The sequence below is a fragment of the Crocodylus siamensis genome, chromosome 9, assembly GCF_052110815.1.
Source record: "Crocodylus siamensis isolate JL-2025a chromosome 9, ASM5211081v1, whole genome shotgun sequence".
In the NCBI taxonomy this organism is placed as follows: Eukaryota; Metazoa; Chordata; order Crocodylia; family Crocodylidae; genus Crocodylus; species Crocodylus siamensis.
This window is the reverse complement of record NC_143403.1, coordinates 48,452,124-48,475,251: the sequence shown is the minus strand read 5'-3', so window position 1 is coordinate 48,475,251 and position 23,128 is coordinate 48,452,124. Positions and strand designations below refer to the sequence as shown.

The 23,128-nt window shown below is 49.1% G+C and overlaps 1 protein-coding gene across 3 annotated transcripts; it reads left to right on the top strand.

Annotated features, from left to right (window-relative positions):
• TCN2 (transcobalamin 2) lies at positions 1-22,859 on the top strand. 3 transcript variants are annotated; one of them, XM_090063501.1, is made up of 11 exons: positions 26-76; positions 5,284-5,474; positions 6,592-6,840; positions 12,981-13,170; positions 14,737-14,894; positions 15,344-15,505; positions 15,815-15,990; positions 17,153-17,330; positions 17,617-17,812; positions 20,214-20,335; positions 22,063-22,859. In XM_090063501.1, the coding sequence occupies exons 3-11, from the start codon at positions 6,768-6,770 to the stop codon at positions 22,122-22,124; spliced, it is 1,317 nt and encodes a 438-aa protein (XP_089919627.1). In that variant the 5' UTR covers positions 26-76; positions 5,284-5,474; positions 6,592-6,767; the 3' UTR covers positions 22,125-22,859. The 3 variants fall into 3 exon arrangements, with proteins under 3 accessions (XP_089919626.1, XP_089919628.1, XP_089919627.1); XM_090063500.1 differs by lacking the exon at positions 5,284-5,474 and having other exon boundaries at positions 1-76; XM_090063502.1 differs by lacking the exon at positions 5,284-5,474 and having other exon boundaries at positions 17-80.
• Positions 22,860-23,128: the final 269 nt, after the last annotated feature.

Here is a 23,128-nt window from a genome sequence, read left to right as displayed (position 1 = left end):
CACTGATAAACAAGACAGAAAGAGAAAGCCATTGAGCAGCTTCCAGGTTCTAACTTGCTGGCAGCTATTTTACGGAGTAAGTAAGTGGGGCAAGTGTGCCAGCTTCATTTTCATACAGCTAATTCTGGCTGAAGAATTTAGAGGGAGAGAAATCGTATAAGCAAAAGGGAAACTGCTGCATTGTTGCATAGAATTATTCCGGGTTAAAAGCCCCCAGACTTTTATCCAAGTAGCAGCAGCCAGGATTTTCGAGGAGGATCTTATTATAGTGACTGTAGCTTTTGCCTTTTGTTTCCTGTTTTGTTTAGAGGACTGGTTGTTTGTTTGTTTCCTACCTGTTTGAGTCCTGTAAACCACCCAGTGTGCTCTGGGCTGGTACATACAGAGCACATGTAGTTGTTTACACATTTCACACATCCTTTGGTATTGTGCCAGCAGGGTGGAAAACAGTAAACATCAGTGATGTTGAATGTTTTTTTTTACATGAATCTCTCGGTGTTTTCAGTGGCTGGGGGCTTTGTCATTTAGTCTTACTAAAAAAACTCCAAGAGGAGGAAAGTCTACCTAGAGTGTGGGGAATCTCAAGTCCCTGCAACTTCATGTCATCAGGAGGAGAAAGTTTGCTGGAAGAGGGGAAGTAGCCTGGGCTTGCCCACAAGGAGAGAGTCTCCAGGTTTTGAAGGTCTGGGGGATCCCTGAGGAATCCAGACAACATGGAAGTTTTTCCAAAATATATCCTGAGCCAGCTCTCTGGGAAGGTGTGCTCTTGTAGAACCTCAAACAATGAAACAACAAACGGTCCCTGTGCCTGAAGGGTGTTTGTGCCCAAAAGCTTGTAAAGAACAATTTTTCCAAGTATTTAGTTGGTCTAAGAAACAATATCACATTTACCCAAAGAATCTTGACTGCCTATAGAATCTTTCTGCTTCTGTACCCTTTGTAGCAACTCCTAAGGGGTCTGGGTATAGAGAGGACAGCAGCGCAATGATTGTTATATAAAAGACCCAGTGGAATTCATGCTGACAAATGCCCTTTATTCTCCTTGATGATTCCCCTTTTCCTGATTAATATAATTAATCTACTCTGCCCCTTACAGGGCTCTGCTGGGACCTCCTCTCCAATAGTTGCAAGCCCCAACCACCAGTAACAAAAGCAGCCAAAAGTCAGGCACTCCCCACTTAGGCTTTTCTGGTTGCCCTGGGCCAACTGCAGGCTTGCAGGCAAACAGTTTGTCCTGGCACCAGTTACCTGACCCACTGAAGCTTCTCACCTGCCACGTCTTTGATGGAAACCTTTCCCTCGGGGACTCATGTTGCACCTGTTTCAGTGGTGTCCAGCTATGGTCTCTTGGTAGTGAGGACTTTGGGCCTTCACCTCCCCTATACCTCACCTAGCACCAACCTGTTGTTGTGTCGATGTTGCTCAGATCTAGTGTTGGTGTCAGTCACTGTCCTCGCTCTTCCTTCTCAGTCTTATTGTTGTTCTTGACCCTCTCCCCAGGAGGGCTCCCACATCCCCCCTCCTGATGTCTGGGGGAACTCCCTTGACTCACCGGGTGGAGGTAGCTCCCCACCCATCCGGTTGCCACCACCAGTCATCTTCCGCCTCTTTCACGCTTGTCCCACAGCCTGCCCTAGGCTACCAGGGACTTCCTTCCAGTCCTGGTGCTGGACCAGAGCACAGGGCTTTTATTTGTGTCTCACTGCCCCAGGCAGTGAATTGGCGCCGGCATGCATTTACAAAGCGCGTCCACACCGGTGCTGGCTTTTCTTCTTCGGCTTGCACCTGGGCCCCAGCTGGCTGCGGTGCGGGATGCCATCAGGCTACCGGTAAGTTTTGCTATGCGGCGAACTTGCCGTGACTGTCCCATTCTCGGGTCCCCAGGGCCTGTGAGATTACCAGCGTGGCTTTCCCATCTGGTATTGCTGGTAGTGCAGTGAATCAGCCACTGCTATGTCCCTGTGCCTTAGCATCTGGAGGGGCCGCTGGTATTTTCGGTGGTGTGGGGCTTTTGCTGTTGCTGCAGGATCCCTGCAGCTTGGCCTTTCCTTTGCCCCCACCACATTCCCTGACCCCAGGTGTTTGCCTTTTGAGTTGATGGGCTGCCCCACTTTCCCTAGGCTGCCTAATCCACAGCCTGTATTTTAACTGCTTGTTAACTCACCCAGCTGCTCTCCCAATCAGCCTGCTTTCTCTGTGACAGGAGTCTCCGGATCCCTGTTCCAGCCCCAACCACACAATGTCTCCATGGCTTAGAACAGGCCACAAGAAAGGGAAAATGACTACAAAAAATTGTACAAATGCTTGTCACTTTCTGAGAAAAGCAGTTTCTGTCCAAAATTCCAAGGATTTGCAATAGATCCCTAGTCCCTGCTGAGCTGTCCAGATTATAATAGCTTGCTTTGTAGGGAGGTGAGCGGGAACCACAGAGGGGCTGAAAGTGTGGGGATAGGAGCCAGGTATTCAGAGTATTATGGTGATGGTTTAAGAAAGGGAGCAGAGAAGAGATGTCTCAGGTGCGGGACGTGAGGTGCAGCATTCATGCCAAGCAGAAGAGGTAGAAGAGAGCCTTACTTTACCTTGTACCATAATGACATCATGACTGGTTATAGTTGGTTAATTTATAGGGTCAAAATCATGGTTAACAGAATTTGCAGGTATTACTTGACAGGGGTTGCAACATGAATGATTCTGCTATAGCCCCCAGGAGGAAGGATAGAACAACTGAGACAAACTGAAAATGTGAGACACCCGCTGTACGACCATGCTGCAGCACACAAACAGCTGAAGTCATGCAGGAGCTTCCTCACCAGCACCCAAACTCTCAATGCCACACCCAGCAACTACAGATGTGGAATGAGAGGGTGAAGAAAATACCTGACAGCAAAAAAATGGACATTGCAGAGACTGAGTCCTTAACACCAGGGGCTAACAAACCATGGTAAAAGTGGTGATGTCTCAACTGCCTATGGACTGGAGTCAGGTGCTCCAAGGAACTAATGAAGAAGTGAAACTATACCATTGGTTCAACCACCTGTGACTGTGGCACAGAGCCTCAAACTATGCAACACCTGCTGCAATGCCCACTGCTTGAAGGCACATGTACAATGAAAAATCTTGCAAAGTACAATAAATGAGCACAGAAATGTAACAAAATGGTCAAACGTGGTGTAGAGACACAAGAAGAAGACCACAAAAATGGCTTCAGATGCTTCTTGGAAAGGAATAGCTGTCCCAGTGTGCACAGTCTAATTCCAATAGAACTGAGAACTAAGTGAACCTCTACTCTGATCTGTTTAGTCAGGGAAAGGTGCAACTCAACTGAAATTTTCAGTGCCTTAGCTGTATCACTGGCATGGTTCATCAGATGAGTCTTTAAGGCAAGATCCATCCATCCTACTGCAGAAAAACTCCATTGACTTCAGTGCAGTAACTGAGGCCAAAGTTTGGCCCAAGGTATTCCCCTACTGTCTGCATAAGAGAATATACACACGTAGGACTCTGCTATGTGCACAACCCTTAGTGATGTGTGTGACCAAGAATGATTCATCCTTTTTTGTTTACTTCAGATGCTACTTCCAGGTGTCTTTTAGGAGCTAGCAGCCCTGTTGAGCAGCGTTCTCTCTAAACTGTGTGGCATGCGCGGCCACGCAGGTGCGCCTGGCAGCGTGGCTTGGGCATGGCCGTGCACGCCATGCAGCTTAGAGGGAATGCTGCTGTTGAGACTTTACAGTGTTGGGAGCAGATGTCATTGGGATGCAGCTCTGTCCTTACACTAGAGTAGTCTGCATAGTCTTGCCATCATCCCAGCCATTCTTGGGACTGGATTCTCCTTTCAGTTGTTTTCTTGTAAATCAGGAGCAACTCCCTAGAACAGGGGCAGGCAAAATATGTCCATGGGCCAGATCTGGCCTACCCAGCCTTTCTATCCAGCCCAGAGGGCCCCTAAAAATTTAGAAAATTAATATTTATCTGCTCCTGGCTGCCTGTCAAAGGTGAAAGGAGACAAGGGCAGTAGGACCCCGGGGAAGCCAGCAGCAGGACACAGCAGCCCAGCCCCAGCCCCAGCCCCAGCCATTTCCCTGCCTTCCTGTCCCCACCCTGCTTCAGTACTGCGTGGTTCCTGGCTGCATCACCAGGCTGTGGGACAGATTTCCTTATGTGTGTGTCTGTGTGTGTCTGCGTGTGTGTATGTTAGTAGGGTGAGTCCCACATGCACACCCCACCATACACATGCACCCCGCCTCACACTGCCATAACATGCAGACCCACACACCCCTCACACACCCCAGCCACCCTCCCCCCCACACACATCCCCCCACAAACCCCATACCCACTCACACTCCACATATCCACACACACCCCCACATGCTCCCTCACTGCACCCCCACACCTATCTACCCCCACAGACACACCCACACCCTTCCCCACACCCCACATACCCACACACCCACAGCCCCCCACAAACCTATACCCCCACAATATATGAGAGTAAGACTTTTATTTTAAGCTGTTATATACAATCACCTCTGTGTACACTACACAAACGCAAGTAAACCAAGACAAAAATATTTTTTGAAATCAAATTAATGTTTTAGATGTTTGCGTTTTAGAATATAATTTGGTATTTTTCTGGTTCTGAGTTGGCAAAACCCCTTACTGAACAGAGTACTTCTGGGGGTAAGGGGAGGGACTTCCAGTGGCAAAGGTCAGGGGTTAGCAGGACTTCCAGTCATGAGATGGCGACCAGGGGGCAGGGCACCTATCAAGGGGTGGGGCTACCCATGGGGTCCTCAGCAGCTTGCCAAAACTCAGCAAGCAGCCCTCTGTCCAAAATAATTGCCCACTCCTGCCTTTGAAGAAGGTGGAGTTATGTGAGGGTGGATTTGACACAACCATGAGTAGAAGCAAGTAGGTAATGGATATTTTGGTTCAGTGACTGAACCCAAAAAATCAGAGAAAGAATGAAGCTGAGTTGAACCAAAGCACTTTTTTTGGACAGAGGAGGGGGTTGTACTTTTTACCAAAAGAAATAAAAGTTGTGTCAAACTGGAACATGTTGGTTGACCCAAATTGAAATATTTAGTTTAGATTCCAGAGACTTAAAAGAAAACCAACTTAAGCAAAAGGGTATCTCCTAAGGAAAAAAATGTAAATGATACGCATTGATTTTTTTAATCGCCCCTTTTTCAGTCAAACTCTTAACCAAGTTCAACCCACATTGATGACTAGTGTTGTTCTCCCCATAACTCCATGTTTAGGTGAATTTATTATTTGTTCCAGCATGGTTTTGCTCTCATTTGTCTGGGAGAAAGAGATGAAAGTCCCTGACTGTTTGCCACACTCAGCTCTGCCTGGAGAAGATGTCCTGGCTGCATAAGCACTTCTTGACATACATCCTCAGAAAAGTCAGATGAGTGAGCATGTAGATGCTCAAGTCACCATGTCCCAGCCTGTTTACTAGAACAGGAGAGGTAAACTTTTCACCTTTGGTGAGAGAGGACCTGTTTTAGACTTGTGAGCATGCGTGTTTGTGCCTCTGAGCAAGGAGGCTCATGAGGTAAAGTAAGTTCATACTTTTGGGTGACAACCAGGTGTTGTGTGTATAGGTTGAGAGGGTCATGTTTAGTACAGAGTGTGAAGTGCACTGTTGGATGACTGGTTGTCAAAATGATTGGCACCTGCTAATCATATTGCTAATCATATGCCAATCATACTGGGTATAAAAGGGGCAGATCTGAGAGACTGATCTCTCTCCAGTCCAGGGTGTGTGTGTCTGTGTGCTTTGCAGGTGTGTACAGCTGAGTGTGGCTGGAAGGCCTGGGAAGCCAAAGGCCAGTGAGCCGGTACATGATTGCAGTGGATGGGATCAGCAGCTGTTAGAGTTGAGGAGAGTTGTGGGTGTGGATTGAGAGAGGGTTCAGGGAGACAGATCTCATCTGTGTGCTGCGTGGTCCAGGCCTGACTAAGGAGGGTCAGTGTGAGTGGTTCTACCTGAGCGCTGGGGCACACAAAGGTCAACATTGAACTGTGTGGAAGTGGTTGAGAGTGGAGTGGGCGATGGCTGGAGCGGCCCAGATACCCCTCTGTATGCCTCACTGTTCCCTTGTGTGAGCAGCTGACAGTCGTGCAAATGTTGTCTGTGGGAGCGAAAAGTTGCTCTTTAGTATCCTTGCAGGGGTAGAATGGTTCCTGTATTGAGGTTTATTGGATTTGTTGGTTGTATATCATTTCATTGATATCAGATATTGCTGTTAATCTTGATGATTATTGTTTGTTGCTCCTTAATACATTTAATTATTACTCCTCCTTTTTGTGTTGGTGTACATTGTATAGCCTAATTAATTATTGTGTCACTAGCCAGAGGACAGCTGGAGGTTTTTAGCTAGCTAGAGTAGGCTGCACACCATCCTTTAGAAAATCAGAGTGGATAGCTGTGCCGATTTTGCATGGTTGGGTAAATTAGCTGTCCTGCCTTCAACTGGAGGGTCCAGCAAGAGGAAACAGGAAAGGAAAGCAGCTTCCCCTCCTTTGTTTGCTCCCAGCCCCTGGAAGCTTTAATAACTGAGTTTCCTTTTGCTTCATATGCAGCCAAAGTCCTTTTTGTTTCTGCTGACCCAGCTTCTGAACCTGTGGAAAAGATCCTCTTGCAACATTGCCCACTTTTAATCAGTGACCTCAAAGGAAATGGCTCAGCACTGCAGCAGCTAAGCAAGTCAGCACCTGGTCTGTGAGCTTGAGCCCCAGCTGCAACTTCCATTTCTGCCATGAAAATGGAACCCAGAAGGCTGAGGATCTTTTTCCTCTTCTGTGCCTTGGTCCTTCCTGTCCAGCTCTGTGGTGAGTACAGAAGCCTTCTACATACATTTCCCTTCTAGAATTGTAAAGGTGCCTGCCTACCTCAGTTTCACTTCTTTTTGCCCCCCTGCAACAACTCCATACGCACATCTATCAAGACCTGTATATGGGTAAGTGGCGGCATCTTACTCTTCTTCATTAATAATTATCCACAGGGTGGCCACTGAATATTGGTGGTACAATAATGGGAATTCTTCCCTGCAAATCAGTACTAAAGCAATTCCCCAGCACAGCGCTGGAGAACACTGCAAGGCTGAAAGGATTTGTTTACAAAGGAGACTTAAGACAGAACTGGTGGCTGCTTGCAGACATTAAAGATCTCAGGCAGTGCTGGAGAATCAGGTGTTATCTTGGTATCCTGATCAAATCCCTGGATAAGTAACTAATGCCCAAAATTGCCATTAGTGGTGTTCTGTTTCTACTTTGAACTGTTGTGCAGCGTAGCTACATGCTGTAAAACAGTTGCTGCCTTCCACCCCAGAGGTGCCTTCTTTCAGCAGTGGGAGGCATGATTTAAATCTCATAAAGCACTGTGGGATACTCTGTGGAAGGCACTGTATAAATGCCAAGCAATACCCTCTTGGTTAGGGGTGTGTTGGGACTTTCTTACTGGTGCCTAACCTAACCTATTAGCAGCCCTTGGCTCAAGGATGTCTGGAGTTCGAGCATGTTAGATATGATCGTATGAAGTAGCAGGGTAGAATTGCCCTTGTTTCTGTTTCTCTCTTCCAATGGGTACCTCATCTCAAGGGAGGATGGGCCATGGTGCAGAGGCCATGCTGCTGTCACCACCTACCAGGGCCCATCTCTCCTGGTGGCTGCTGGGGGGAGCTGCATGCTGAGGTGCCCTGGCCTGGGAAGCCCAAGTGACCTTGTTTTCCATTCCCAGGGGCCAGGAGACCTCTTTCCCTCCCAGCCTGCCCTGCCAGGGCAGTCACACCCATGGGACTGAGGCTTGACTGTAGCACAGGGGGGACATGTGGGAGCCCCAGCATGTCATGGCCATGTGTCTTGGGCTGATTTAGCCTGGCTGAGCATCTCAGGATGCATCTGATGCCAGGTGCTGTGCTGTGTCCAGATGCAAACTCCTTATGGCAGCAGCAGTATGGACCGCCCCAAACAGAGCCCTAGTGTTGGTGGCCTCTCTGAGGAGGGTGCATGTCAGAACCAGACTGGCCTCTGCTCTGCTGCTTTGGGACAATGCTGGGCCTTCAGGACAGGGGAGCCCTTCAGGCCAGCTGTGGTTGAGGTCTCCCAGCTCTGGCCATGGGTGTAGCACCCAGCTTTTGCAGGTGAGCAAACATCCCACTCCCATAGAGGCCAAAACCCTAAGGGTAAGGGAAAACCCTTGAAAGGTGTCCTCCCCTCTCACCTCCTTCCCTCCTGCTTTTAACTGCTTCAGGGCAGGCCTGGTATCTTCCCAGGAACCTCAGCAACGCCCAGCTCCCACTCTGTCTGAGTGGCAGCTTGAGCCAGGTTTCAGAGAGGTTGCCAGGCCCTGGGAGCCCCAGAAAAGAGATGCCTTGGTGATTTGGTGGTGCTAGGGGTGTCTGAGCCCCTGAAAGCCTGGCCTGTTGGAATAGGCATGAGGGCCACAGGCAGTCAGCCTTGTTCGTCTGTTAAAGGCAAAGCAAGGACCAGCTGGTTCCCTCAGCCCCATCGCTGGTGCCATTTCACCAGCCTGGTATGATTGAGGAGCATTGCCAGAATTGGAACAGTGGGTCTGTTGAAGGTAATAATAGCACCAATGAATCATGCCAGGCACCTGCTGGAGCCTGGAGATCTCAGCCTCAGGCAGCCTCTACTGTCCAGGTGTGCCATGAAGCAGCTGTCCCAAGTGACACAGGTCTTTCCAGGGCTCCATTACCCATGTTGGATAAACTTCTTAGGGTGGATCCGTAACCAGTGTCCAGGTACTGGCAATTAGGCTATGCGATACAAGCCATGGAGTTGGCTACCAGTATGAGCCCGTGTGCCAAAGCTACTTTGTTGTATGGCTCTTGCCAGGAGCTCCATGGGAAGCAGCTGTCTTACTGTATTTTTTGCATATAGTATGTAGCTTTTTTGGCTCAAGATGATGTGATGTGATGTTTGTTATATGCAAGAAATACAGTAAGAGCAGGTTTTGCCCATTCTGGGCAAAAGTGAAAGTAAAATCTTCACCCGACTCACAAGAAGGAGAATAGTGAGCAAGCCCAGTTCCCTGGCAGCTGTTCCTCAGTCACTTCCTTGAAGAAAAGATCTTTTTTCCTTCATTTGTCATTCAGAAGCAAAGGTATGTCTTATATTCGGGGTTTGGGAGAGACCTTGTTTCCCCTAGTGCCCCCTGGCATAACAAGGAATAACGGCCACAAGTTGTTGGAGAGTAGGTTTAGGTCAGTCATCCGTAAGAACTACTTCACAGTTAGGGTGGCTAGGATCTGGAACCAACTTCCAAGGGAATTGGTGCTGGCTCCTACCTTGGGGGTCTTTAAGAGGAGGCTTGATGCCTATCTAGCTGGGATCATTTGAACCCAGTTTTTTTAGTCCTGCCCTGGCAGGGGGGCGGACTTGAAGATCTATAAGGTCCCTTCCGACCCTACTTCTATGATTCTATGATTTCACAGGCGTGTTCTATACCAGAAAATACAATAATAAGAATAGGGAGCTGTTTCCTCAGTCATGCTCCGGTAGTTACTGTAATTATTGCCTTTTTGGGTTTCTGGGTGCAACTCCAGCTGTGCCTTCATGAAAAGGGCCAGTGGGGTCTGGCACGGTGCTGCCATGTCTCCAGCCTGGATCTCACCATGATGCTGGTGGGGTGAAACGGGGGGCATGTGGTTAGAAGGGGAAGAGGGGTTGAGATCCATTTCAGAGACAGTCCCATGGCTGCAACTCCGTTGCCTGTGGGGATGGAGAGATTGCCCATCCCAGCATACCTTGTGGTTCTCAAGTTTGTTAGACTCGAGGCTGCCTCCATTAGACTCCAAGCCTTCTTTGGAAAACCCCAGCTCTTTGCTTTTACTTATTTCTTGACTACGGAAAACATCCTAGAGCAGTTCTTCCATGGCAAAAGCCCCAGCAGGGCCCTCAGGTTCCTGTTGGAAATCTCTGGGGCTGTGCCATGCTTTCAAATGAAAGCTGGATAGAAACCAGCTACAAAGTTGTTATGCCTGTTCAAGCACTAACTTGGTTGCAGGTTGACTCTATTCTGTAGCTGGACAGATGGTTTTATGAAGTGATAATCATTTGGCATGTGTGGCCATTGTAAATTTATTGTGTGATTAACCAGTTAAATGTGTGATCCTTACTTTGTACTTGCAGCCAGTCTAAACTTATTGCACGATGGACCAGTGAATTGCCTAATGTGTGTAACGTGTGCTAGGGGCTTGGGTTTCCCCTCTGAATCACACAGAGGTATTTGTTCGCTTTACCATGCTAATCCTCTTTAGCAGGAGATATGTCTCCCAGAAAGGGATCATTGCTTAGTTAATATCCCCCCAGAGAGAGTATCTCTTCTGTGGAGTCCCCAAAATTTTGTCCAAGTGTGCATGCCTCGGAATAGAGGGCATTCAAGGTTTAATGACCCTCCATTGTTAGTCCTGTTCTCTGTCCCTTAGAACAGTGGGGGCCAACCTGGCTAACTGGCTTAGGGACTGCACCCAGAGAACGGTGGTTGATGAGTCATTTTCAACCTGGAAGGAGGTAGGGGGTTGGACACGATGATCCATTGGGTCCCTTCTGACTATATAATCTATGAACATCTCTGCCAATTATGTGGCTGATCTAATAAAAAATAGCAACAAACAAATACTACTTCTCACATTCCACGGCTACAATACAAAGTGCCCCCACCTTCATTTTGATGCATGGGGTGCTGAATACATGAGATGCTGTGGGCATTTTAGTTACAGTGGCTCTCAGGATTACTATAATTAATTAAAATGCTCCCCTCCCCACCCCAGAGCATGTGTATAGGCACTCTATGATCCTACCCTCTCCCCCAAGTCACACCTATTGAGAGCTTGTATATTCCTATCTTGGTTTCTGTTTCCTCTTCATTTCCTGGTCCACTGATGGTTTTCTTCTGAGTCTTCTTAGGACTTTTCTATTAGTGGTCAAGAGTGCTCTGGGTCCAGGGTAATGGTCACACTGTGCGAGCCTGAATGGGTGGTGGGTAGTGAGCATCGTATAGTCCCAGGAACAGACACAGCACTGGCTGTGGCAGTGTCTGCCTAAACCACTTCAGTGCTTAAATTCTGACCTGAAAGGATTTCCTGAAGTGGAATTCAGTGTTGACTTCATTGGTACCAGAATCTCAGCCTTGATCACCATATCCTTATGTTTTTTGGTTGCTCTTGCTGAGACTACCAGCATGGGTGTTTATTAGTGGCAGTTACGATGGCTCAAGGTGCACTGATACATTAGTCCCATATTGGATCAGCAGCAATATGAGGAAAATTGAGAGTACTGGCAATCAGCTTTTTTTGGCTGATGTAGCAGCATGCAGGCGGTCAGGAATGCAGCCCGGCAGCATGGAGAGCAGCCAATAAGTCAGTTGTGGGTAAGGGAAGGGGCATGGGGGTGCAGATCGAGGCCCCCACGGTGAGGGAGGGAGTGGGGCTGGGGCAGATGCTGCCCAACTGGGGTGGGGCAAGGTGCAGAACAGAGCCTTGGCTCATCCAGGGGGCACAGGTGGGCAGCTCCTGCCGCTGTGTGCACCCTGGGAGGACACTAGGGGGCATCTGTCCCTTTATCTGCATGCGGGGCAAGGGCGGGCTGCTGCTGTGGGGGGGGGGCCGAGGATACACAGGGCTCTTCCTGGCAGGGGGCTGGGTTGGGCTGCACTGCACTCTAGGCGGGCAGCAGTAGTGCTGGGAGGCAGGCTTGGGGAAGCCAGAGCCAGCTCAAAATTTGCTGTAGCTCCCCTCCCTGCACTACTGCTGTGCATCCTGAGCACAGCCCAGCCCAGCCCCCTGCTGGGAAGAGCCTGGTGCCATCCCGGCCCACAGCAGCAGCCCACCCTCTCCCCATGTGCAGATCTGGGGGCACATGCTCCTCCGTGCCCTCCCAGGGTGCGCGCAGTGGCAGGAGCCATCCCCCCCGCCCCAACCCCCCCCAGACAATCTGCGGCTCCATCCCTCGCTCTGCCCTGCTACAGCAGGGCAGCGCCTTCCCCTGCCCTAGCCCCACTCCCTCCCTCACCACGGGGGCCTTGATCTGCCTCCCCTCCCCCCACAAGTCCCTTTTCTCCCTTCACTCCTTGTCCCACAACAGACTTACCAGCTGGTTGCTGCTCTCCATGCTGCAGGGTTGCATATCAGCTATTGGACCAGTATCAGCTGATATAACTTGTTAAAAATCAGCCATCGGTATTGGCCCAGAAATATCTATTGGTGCACCCCTAATGATAGCCTCTGATTGAGGAGCACATCTAGCTAATATAAATTGACCTGAAACTCCAAAATTTCTGATTTTTCCTAACTGCATTTGGATTGGAATTCACCTGTCAGAGCTACTATACTATTCCTCTTCAGCTCCACTGCTCCATTGAGAGGCATCAGTGCTAGAGGGGAGCTAGACAGCTGTTCCTGTGCACTCCTTGTCCTTTATACCTCTTTGCCGTGATCAGGCCTGTTTTTTGCATGGAGTGAAGCTAGCTGTCTCTTTGGCCTCTTGCCAAGGGACACAAAGGATCCTACTTCTCTGGACCATTCCATTGCCTTCCAAAATCCAAATTGCTGTCACCGCATCACAGAAACTCTCTGGACCTTTAATCACTTAGCATTAGTTTCCAAACTGCATCTTATATACTACAAAAACACCCTGTCTCCTGGAAAACTCCTTATATTAATAGACAAGAAGCAATAGACAGGGCACTAACCTCCTTTCCAGTAGGCCTCAATTTTTTTCAAGTTCTGTTGTGACTGGCTCTTTGGCTTTTGGGCGAGTCTTCCTCTGCCCCCCCCCCGTGCCTCAGTTTCCCCTATATAAGATAGGGATGGTGTCTCTAACTTCCCTCTGTACAGCTCTTAAAGCTCTAGGGTTGATCATTTCTAGGCACTGCATACTTGCTTTCTCCCCTTTATTCTGCATGTGGTATTCATTTTCTCTTCTATTTCTTCCTTGTTGGTTTATAATAGAAATCCCAAGGATGAATTCTGATCTCATCGGGTGCCTGAATAGGAGACTCGTGAGCATAACTGAAGACCTATCCAAAGAGCTGAACCCCAGTGTGTACATGGCCCTTCGCCTGTCCAGTGACCACAACTTGAAGAAGGAGGCCCAGTACTTCCAAAGGCTGAAGAATGCCTTTGAAGCCAGGAAGAAAAGGTATGTTCAATGCAGATCAAACCCTGGCAGCAGCAATAGAACAAGAAGCAGGTCACTTCTGTTTTTCACCATTTCCAGGAACAATCCTGGGGTGATTTGTCTTAGGCATTACTCAGGTCACTCACCACTCTCAGAGCTCAGTAGCTCCCCTGCCCTCCTGCCTGTCATGTTATCTTTTCAAAGAGGACTAAATGTCTTCCAAATGCACCTCAGCATCTGGTGCACTGGTGATGTTGATGTTCCAAAGAAAGTAACTGAGCAGTAGGAGTTAGGCGTCAGTAGTGTAAGTGTGCAGGGAGCAGGCACAGAGACAGACACCAACCCTGGATGCTAACTTAGAGGGAGTACTGCGATGGTGCTACCTGCCTCCACCCCACTCTTTGCTGAGGCACTGCACGGCCATATGAACTGGGCTGGAGCTGCCTTTCACTGCCCTGCCAGAGGAACTGGGCAGAACCAGCCCTCCACTGCCCAGCTGGAGGAGCCAAGTGCAGGGACCCCCTAGGGAATGTAAGACCACCCTTCTTCTCCCCACCCCAGCAATCAACAGCCCTCCACCCAGCCCCAGGCACGGAGAGTTTTGCTCAGGGCACAAAACTCATTACTTACAGCTCTGGGGGAGTGTCCACACGAGTGCCCAACTGCTCAGTAACCACCGGTACTGTTCAGTCTGTGCAGCACACAGGTTATTTCAAACCCTACTGCACAGTAGCAATGACCTACTGAGCAGTAGCTCATTGCTACTATACAGTAGCATTGGTGTCATGGTTTGTGCCCACCGATGCTACGTCACCATAGCTTGTTGCTATGGAAACGTAGCATCTTGTGTAGATGCATCCAGTTAGGCATGGCTCTCTGCTAATTAGCATATTGCCAGTGCTAAAAGTGATCCAGAAAAGGCTGGGTATGTATCATCAATCCCATACCTTTCCATCCTCTTTCTAAAAATTAATTTTACCCCCATCTGTTTGGCCCTGTGCTACTTCTGGTTTCTCCCCCTTTTCCAGGCCTGAGGGGGCTCTAGTGGGGTCTTGTCCCATGGCTGGTGTTGCAGGGAGGGGGAAGGACTGGAGGAAGTCACACCCCTAGTTTCTCAGAAGGAAAGGGAAAGCAGAGCCTTCTTGAGCTGCTAGACCTTGTTCTCACTCCTATGGATAGCATCCAGAAGAGAGGGAGGGCTCTGATTGGCTGCACTTACCCAGGAGTTGATCAAGTTGGGAAGGCAGTTAATCAGAGAGGTTTTTCCTCTAGTATACACAAATGTGCAACCCTTAGTGTCTTGACTCACTGTTTGGAACCTTAATTTCCTAGGCCTGTGACTCACTACATTTAGGCATTGCCTGTGCTGCTGACAGGATACATTTAAGGTCTTTAAAATATATACAAAAAAATGAGCCTGCGATCAATCAAACTATCCAGCTTTTGTTAAGGATCTGTGGAAATCCATGTCCTAAAAATCAGCCCCTTAGGATGCAGCTCTACCAAGTGGAGAGTTGGGGTGGGAAATGTACATATAGGAAGGGAAAGGATTCTGTGATGAATTCTTGGTTTGTGTTGTCCCATCAGCTTCTTGCCAGCTGGCCAGCAGGTGCAGCCCAGGACTGGTCACTTGGCTCTGTACCTTCTAGCACTGAGAGCTGCCTGCCAGGACATGAAAACACGTGAGATGAAGCAGCTTGTGACACGGCTGAAGTATGACCTGCATAAGGAGAAGGAGCAGATAGGTAAGAGGGTACTGCTCGGGGCTGTCACCAAGGGTTACTGCAGAGAGGGGCAGGAACCTGCCTGCAAGACCTGTAGTATCACTGAAAGTCTTCTTAACAATGTACCCCAGGCCATGAAGTAGAATCAAATTCTCCACTCCACTCACTCAAATTCTCCAAGCTTGGTCTTGGGGAGAATGTCCCTCCAGGAGTCCTCACCACAAAGATGTTCCATGGGATCATCACAAAGCTGTTATCTGCCCATCAAACTCTGTGGGGCAGCAGGGGTGGTGGCTGCATGGATTATCTGCTTGTCCCTTTGCTCCCTGAGGTAGGGTGAAGTCTGTGGTCCTGAATCCTTGTGTCTGACTCCCAGAATGCAGGGAAGGATGGCTAGTGGGATCTCCGGTGGGAGGCGGCAGGAAATGTATACTGCTTTTTGATCCTGATTTTTTATCTCCTACCTCCAGGTCGAGAACAGAAAGGTCACCCCATCACCAATTACTACCAGTACAGCTTGGGTGTTCTGGCTTTGTGTGTTCATGGCAAGAAGATTGACACACATGTAATCCAGAAGCTCATAAATGCTGAGGTGCACAACAAGTTCACACATGGCACTAAGCTCTCTGTGGGTGAGTGTTCCCGCCCCATCCTCCATACAAGCTCCTGCTTTTTAGTGCTATCAGAGCTAGCACAGTGTTTGCACCTCTGGGGACCAGGACTACTTCCATTTGGAGGAAGAAATCTGCTTCATGCAATTCAGATCAACCCATGAGAAAGATGTCTTCTCCTGTTCTTGGCTTTATGCTCTAACCAACCAGGGCCAGCTTCACAGCTGATGCAAATGGACGTTGCTCCATAAAAGTCAACTTGATAGAATACTCTCAGTTGATATATGTGTGTTCTCCTTGTAACCCCTTCTCTTGTCCTTTCTCATTCAGACACAGAGGCCATGGCTGGTTTGGCTTTTCACTGCTTGAACCAATCCAACCTGTACACACACAACATAATGTCAGCATTGCTGCGGGCTGTCCAGAGTGTGAAGAAGAAGATCCTTCAGGCTCAGACTCCTGAAGGCACCTTTGGCAACATCTTCAGCAGCCCACTGGCCATGCAGGTCAGGAGTTTGGATCTTTAGGGCATGGGAATCTTCTCCTTGGGCTGCAGGATCTTAGATCTGGCAGCTTCTCAGCGTGGATGCAGCCATAGCATACCTGCTTTATAGTGGCTTTATTCTAGAAGTCATCTGTTCATTAAGTGACTTCTGCTGCATGATTGGCATATAATACAGAATGCACATTTCTTTTGGTAAGACTCTGCCCTCTTAAAAAAATAGGGCCTGGTTCTGATCTGCTGATGTTTGGGTTCAGGGGAATTCTCTCTGATGTGCATATGTGCTATCTAGGCAGGTCTCTTTCACTGAAAGGTAGTCTCCTCTAAAATGGAAGGCAGTTACTCTAAAAAAAATGCCAAGCCTCAGTCATTTAGGGCAGAAAGCAAACAATTTTTTGATTAAACTTGAGGGAGGAGGGAAACTGATCCTGTGTTGGAATTTGGCCTCCACACCTATAAACTAGGGCCAGCAAGTGTCATTGCTTTGGTTTTATGCAGTCTGTTCACTCATCACATCTGCTTTGCTCTTATAGAAAAATGAGGCTTGTCAGGTTTGCTTGTTGCTTTGTTGATACACTTGCAGGAGGCCAATCTCTCTGGGCTGCCAGTGCTGCAGAAGGAGGATTAAATGCTACTTGAACATGTCTCTAAAAGCTGGGTTTCCATTTTTTTACAACATTCTTGTAATGGCAGCCCCACTACTTGTTTAGCAACAAACTTGGCGCATTTGAGCTATGCACTGATTCTGAAACAGAACAGCCCCTGCCTCCTTGCTACCTACAGCCACACACCATATTGTAGCAAGCTGCTTAGCCCTAGGGTTCTTGCTGTATCCTGCCCGCTGCACTTAACTATTGTGGGCTATGGTGGCCCCACTTCCTGGCCTTGTTTCTGCAGAAGTGAATAGAGCAGATGCTACCAGTTGGCTTTTGCAAAGGGGAGTGGTTGCTTTGCCTGTCATTGATGCAGCTGGGACTGTTTCTCCTGCAGTGTTTAGTCCTGTAGTATCTCCATGTTCACTCAGCCCTGGTACATATGGCCTTCACACAACACCTTGTTCACCAAATGGACCCTGCATTTGGGTTTGAAGCAGGGATGATAAAAATCTTAATGGACACCTATTTGAAACAAGGTCTCCTTCCTTTCAACTTAATCCTGCTCACTAGGTCTTGGTTGCTACTGGGATGAGTAATAAGAAGTCTGAATGTTCCAGAGGCATGAATGCCCTCCTTAGGACCCTGGAACATAACAATGATAACCTTATGATGATGTCTCAACTTTTGCCTGTTCTGCGTGGCAAAAGCTACCTGGATATTGCCACCATGGAGTGCCAGGCAGAGAGAGGTAAGTGGTTGGGGATGGGGAGGGGAGAGGGAGGATTGGGATGCCAGGGGGAAGGGGAGGGAGTTTATGGGATTGCATTACTGGTCCCAGTGGCAGATCCCATTTGAAGGAAGGGAAATGAGGCTTTTAGTCACTGTAGTAGGGGCCCCCTCTGAGGAAAGAAGGGGGAATCCAAGGAGAAGAGCAGCAAGCAAGATCTGAGAAAGAAGGAAGGGTTGTGGGAGCAACATATTGTACCTGACAGCTTGTGTGGCTATTGGTTCCTCAGCCTCTCTCCCTTTTGCAGACACTTTGCAGCAGCATGTTAAATGCCCCAAATCCAGTGTGACTGCCCTGGAGCACAGCATATTCACTATCCAGCTAGCTGTGCAGCACCTGTCGAGCCATGAAGAACTGTACAACCACTCCATCCAGGTGCCTTCTGGATCTTCCCTCCTGGATGTGCTGGAAAAGGCTCAGAACCAGGGCTCCAAGCTGTTCACGTGAGAGCATCTTATGCATGCAGGGAACAGACTAGCAGGGTGTGGGGGGTCCAGGACAGGCTTGGAACTAGGAAGTCTTGTGCCTAAAGGTGGGGGGAGTGGTTCAGGCCAGGTCTTTCAACAATGCTACTAGCAGGCAATCTTTAGGAGGCCTCTTCACCCCCTGAACAACACCTCGAACTAATAGCAGGGTTGTGGCACGCTGGCCTGTAAGTCAGACTTCCAGAGTTCTAGTCCTGGCTTTGCTACTGATTTAGTACTTTCTTTTGGCCAAACCATTTCCCTTTTCCCATGCCTCAGTGTTCCCTGTCTGTAACCTGGAAACAATTGTACCTTCCCATCCAGGTAAAGCATTTTGTAATTAAGCAAGTGACAAGCATACCCAGAGTTCAGTGGTTATAACAGTGTGATGACTTCCTGCCCCTGGTGGTTTGGATTTGGAAGGCAGCCCATCAGAGGTTGTTGCACAGCAGTTTTCAAACTTTTTGAGCTGAGCCCCACTTTGAGTTACAATTTTGTTCATGCCCTGCCCTGCCCCAACCCAGAAAAAACAGACATGCAAAATACGTTTTCATAAGCTTAACTCTCAGTATCGACTTTAGCCATTTCAGCTTCTGCCTCTTGTTTTGAAACAGTATCTTTTGGCAATAAGTACCAATGCATTTTCATCTTATACTAGTATGAAAAATATCAGACTCACTAGCAGAATAAGCTGCACTTAGGGGGACCACCTTTTCAAAAGGGGAAGGCAAGACACATGCCTGCTTCCCAGGGCTCTCCCCTGCCACTGCCATGGCTGAACAAGAGCTGAGCGGAGCAGAGGTGGATGCTGGCTGCCTGCTGTGGGCTCAGGCTCCCCACTCTGCTGCCTTTCCCTCAGGAGCCTCATGCTGGCCGCACATCCCTTGCCTGCCTGACAGCATCAGGGGACACAGTTCCATACCACTGCTGCCACCCCCACTGCTGCTGGGTGGGCAGGGGCACCTTGCCATGGTGGCATGGCCAGCCAGCATGGGGCCCCTGGGAGGAGAGCAGCAGGGCGGGGAGCTCTGAGCCTGCAGTGGGCAGCCAGCATCCACCTCTGCCCCATGCACAAATCCCAGGGGGCAGGTGCCCCCTGTCCCCTGGATGAGCCACCTGTGGCTGTCTCAACCCCAGCCCCTTGCATCACCCTAGCTGGTACCCCCAGTCCCTGCCCCACTCCCTCCCTCACTGTAAAGGCTGTGATCTGCCCTGCCCCCTTCTCCCCCACCCCTTCCCCTCCATAGACTTACCTGCAGGGAGCTGCTGTCCAAGCTGTATTTCCTGGCCACTTGGTTTCCACTTCCAGAAGCCCCTTGCAGGTTGGAACACTGCCAGCCTGCAAGGGTAATCCTACCATTTTCTGATCCCTGTAGACCGTGGTGCCCTGCCACCCCATCATTCCTTCACCCAACACCCCAGGGGAGTGCATCTCAGTTTGAAAGCCACTGTTCTAGTGTTACCAGGTGTCTGATGTGTTCCTAAAATATTTCAAGGATACCCCTTGCAGTGGAGTGATCCCTCTGTGAAATAGCACTGTGTAGTTCCATAATGGGCAGCCTGGGAGGGGAGTTTGGCTTATAGGTTGTGCACTAGGGGACAGGGAGGCCACAGCCCAGTATAATACCCTGCCTCAGTTTCCCTCTTCTTGAGCAAGCCAGCTTATCTGTTGTGTGCCAGAGAAGCATTGTTCACAGGCAAACTCTACAAATTTGTGGCCATCTACAAATTCATTGGGGGGCAGGGCAGCAAGGTATAGGAGATACTCCAAGAGGCACCTTGGTAAACAGAGTAACTAGAAACAGCAGCCACAAACTGACAGAAAACAGATTTACACTAGACATTACGAAGAACTTCTTTACAGTAAGGGTTACCAGAGTCTGGAATGGGCGTCCAAAGGAGGTGGTGCTCTCCCCTACCTTGGAGGTCTTTAAGAGGGGACTCAACAAACACCTGGCTGGGGTCATCTGACTCCAGCATGCTTTCCTGCCCAGGGCAGGGGGTTGGACTCGATGATCTATGGAGGTCCCTTCCAACCCCAAATATCTATGAAATCTATGCAACTCAATGCACATGGATCAAGGCAGTTAAAGCAGGTGCTGATGTCCAACCCCTCACATGCTGCTGTTACAGAAAACTACCTTACAGACCCTTTCCCTGGCCTAGGATCCCCTCTGCATAGTGCTGTTAGCACACATGACCATAGACAGTCATGGCCATATGCCCATGCACTGTTGCTTCCTCAGCTAAAGCGAGATACAAGTAATTGTTCTTTCTCATGCCCCGTTCCATGGAATTACCTAACCTTAGCAGGCTTATTGTACTCCCCACTCTGCCCCATAGAGTCATTTTCCCACTTCTCCATTTCCTTCAATATTAGGTTTGAAACCAGGAGCACCCTGCAAGGCCCCATGTTAACCACGGTGATGGGGATAGAAGCCAAAGATGCAGAGAGGAACTACTGGCAGCTTCTCAAGGCCCCAGACACCAGTTTGGAAAAAGGTGAGTTGTGGGAGCACAGTATCTGGGGACCAGCTCAGCACCTACCAGTACTATGTGTACTGGTGCCTCCCCCATCCCTGCACTCCTGGGACTTGCCAAAGCTGCTGCTGTGTTTCACTTAAGTCTTCTCTGTGGAACGTGGGAACCAGGGTTGCTCACAGGATCCAGATCACATGCATTGAAAAGGGAGGAGGAGTAGAGCTCTGATGCAGCAGACTAGGGAGTGCTATAGAAAAGGAACCTGCTGGAAAGACTCAGCTGGGAATGCACAGCCCTTCCCAGGGGGCTGGTGCCAAGCTTCTTCCCTTATGGTTCCAGCAAGCTTCCAGAAAAGGCTTTTCTATGTATGGCACAGTGCTTATGGGCCAAATTCGGGCTGGAGGTTCAGGTTTTACTGGCCCCAGTGAAAGCTGCATCCCTTAAAGCAGTATTTAGCCTGTATCTTAAGGACTGTGCAGGAAGCCCATGAGGCCCATGGGCAGCTGCCCCAGGGCTCACCATGCTAAAATGCAGTTCTGGCCTACAGCAAGGGTATAAAAACAGCACCTTGTTCCTCAGCCAATCTGGTCCACTGGGGCCTGCTGTTCCCCCATCTGGCCCCTTGTGCTGTCAGGGCTGCCTCTGCAAAATGTCTGAAATGCAGTCACTGGCGTCAGCAAGCCAGGCAATCTGTTGAGGTAGTGTTTGGCACAGAAGTAGGGAGGGCTAGGCAAGGCCATGGCCAGCTGCAGCCATGTTGAAACATTTAGAGAGATCAGGGCAAGGGTTTGGTGGCTGTTCTACTCCTGACAGTGCTGTTAAACCAGTCTAGTCTGGCTTATACATCATAAGCAAATTCTGCTCTTGACAAAATCTGAGCTGCCCTACCTGAAGACAGACTCACAACACAGTATTATCCCCATTTATGGGATTCATTAAGTTTACCCACCTCCATGTGTATTGCTTGCCACCTTCTCTGCTTCATATCATGGGTGTGGATGGGAAGCAGGTCATTCAGCTCTGCATAAATAGCTAGCAGCTGGTTGCCATCATACGCTTAGAAAGCAGCTCAGAGAGAAGCTTATGGATCATGGCTAGCCTATTGCTGCACCTTAGGAAAGCATGCCAGACTTGTGCCAGCACAAGAAAGACCCAGATGACCAAATGAGCACCTTTCTGGTGCTGTAGTGCCTGACCAGCCTGGTAGTACCACTTGGAGTATGGGTCCTGGACCAGCTGGATCAAGTGCTGTGTGGGATGTGAATTATGGCACAATCTAGCCAGGACAGGCATCGTGCACAACATAGTGCTCATTCCAGCTGATCTGGGACTCATGCTACATGCCCTCGTCCAAACTGCACCACCTGCAGTGCCCATTCTTGCTACTCTGGGATCCATGCTTTATGCAGCACTGGTTCACAACCAGCTAGAACAGCCATTAGATCTGGTATTTGAGGAAAATTTTTAAAAAATAGGCACTGTGGAATTTCTCATTGATCCGTTGGTTACGCCTCCAGTGAGAGCTTCAGAGGCCCTGGAGAGCAAGGCCTGGTTTTGCTGAATGCTCATCCCTTCTTGATTAGCAGGAAGCCCCATGCACCAGGAATAATCTCTAACCCCTGGGGACACCAGCTGTGTCTAAGAGTGCACTCTGTTCCTAACCTCCTTGAACTGCACAAGTCCTTCACATTGTAACCTGCCTTACCTGTCTTGCTCACAGATTTTCACTTAGATGTTTTGTTTTGCAGGTGTCTCTGATTACAGGCCTCAGGACGGAGAGTCCATCATCCTCAAGCTCAGCCATCAGTAGAGGGCCAGTGACCTGCCTTTCAGCTGGCTCTTGCCCTTGCTGAGTCACAGTGCAGTCTCTGTACATGTCTCTCTGGACCCTAGAAGCATGGCTTCTCAGCTGGTAAGGGCAGCATGTCAGCAAATGATCCCTGGGACTGATCAAAGTGCATAACAGGGTAGAGTGAGGGGAGCAGGTCATAAGGGCAAAGTCCTTCACACTGAGGAGCTGTTCTACTGTGGATCAGACATGTGCTTAATTCCATGGAGACTGATCACACAAGTGCAGGGTGAACACTAGGCTTAGTGTGAATGAAAAAGCCTTTATTGTGACTATAAGGCCAAAGACCTCACTAATCACAGTTTTCTAATGTAGCTTTAACACTCTGAATGCTGAAGCCATCTAGAGTGCTTCCAAGATCAGCCTGTGTGTCTGCAACCTCCTGGCTGACAGCTTTTCTCTCCCCTGTCTTTGCTCCATACACTTTCCCAAAGCCCTGATGGAAACAGAGTCCTGGAGTTTCTTTGGGAACTGCATAGCTCAGTGTTTCTGTTGCTGTGAGCCAAGCCCCTGCTCCCCCTCCCTCCCTACTTCTGGAAGTGATAATCACTGCTGTAAATTAGTTTGCTTGATTTATCTGGGATCCCTGCTAGTCAGAGAGCAGTGTATGGGAAGCCAGACCCTGTACTGAGGGAGACAGCCCTTTCCTTCTTCTGACATTTGTATCTGAGATAATTAAAACTTGATTGGATATCTTGCCTTGTAGTTTGTCACTTGGACTATGCATGGAAATTTGCAGTGCACCCTGACTGCAATGCATAGGTGTCTTCTCCAGTGTGATTACTCCTTGTATGTGTTGTACTGTCCCCTGAGCTCTACTGAGAGTGATGACCCTGGCCTCCATGTAGAAGTACAGGGCCAGTTAAAATATCCCCTCCCTTATGTACTCAGCTGGAACAGGATCCCCTGCTGAGCAATGTATAGAGCTGTCAGTGTCCCTTCCATGGTTGAATTATTATTTTCAT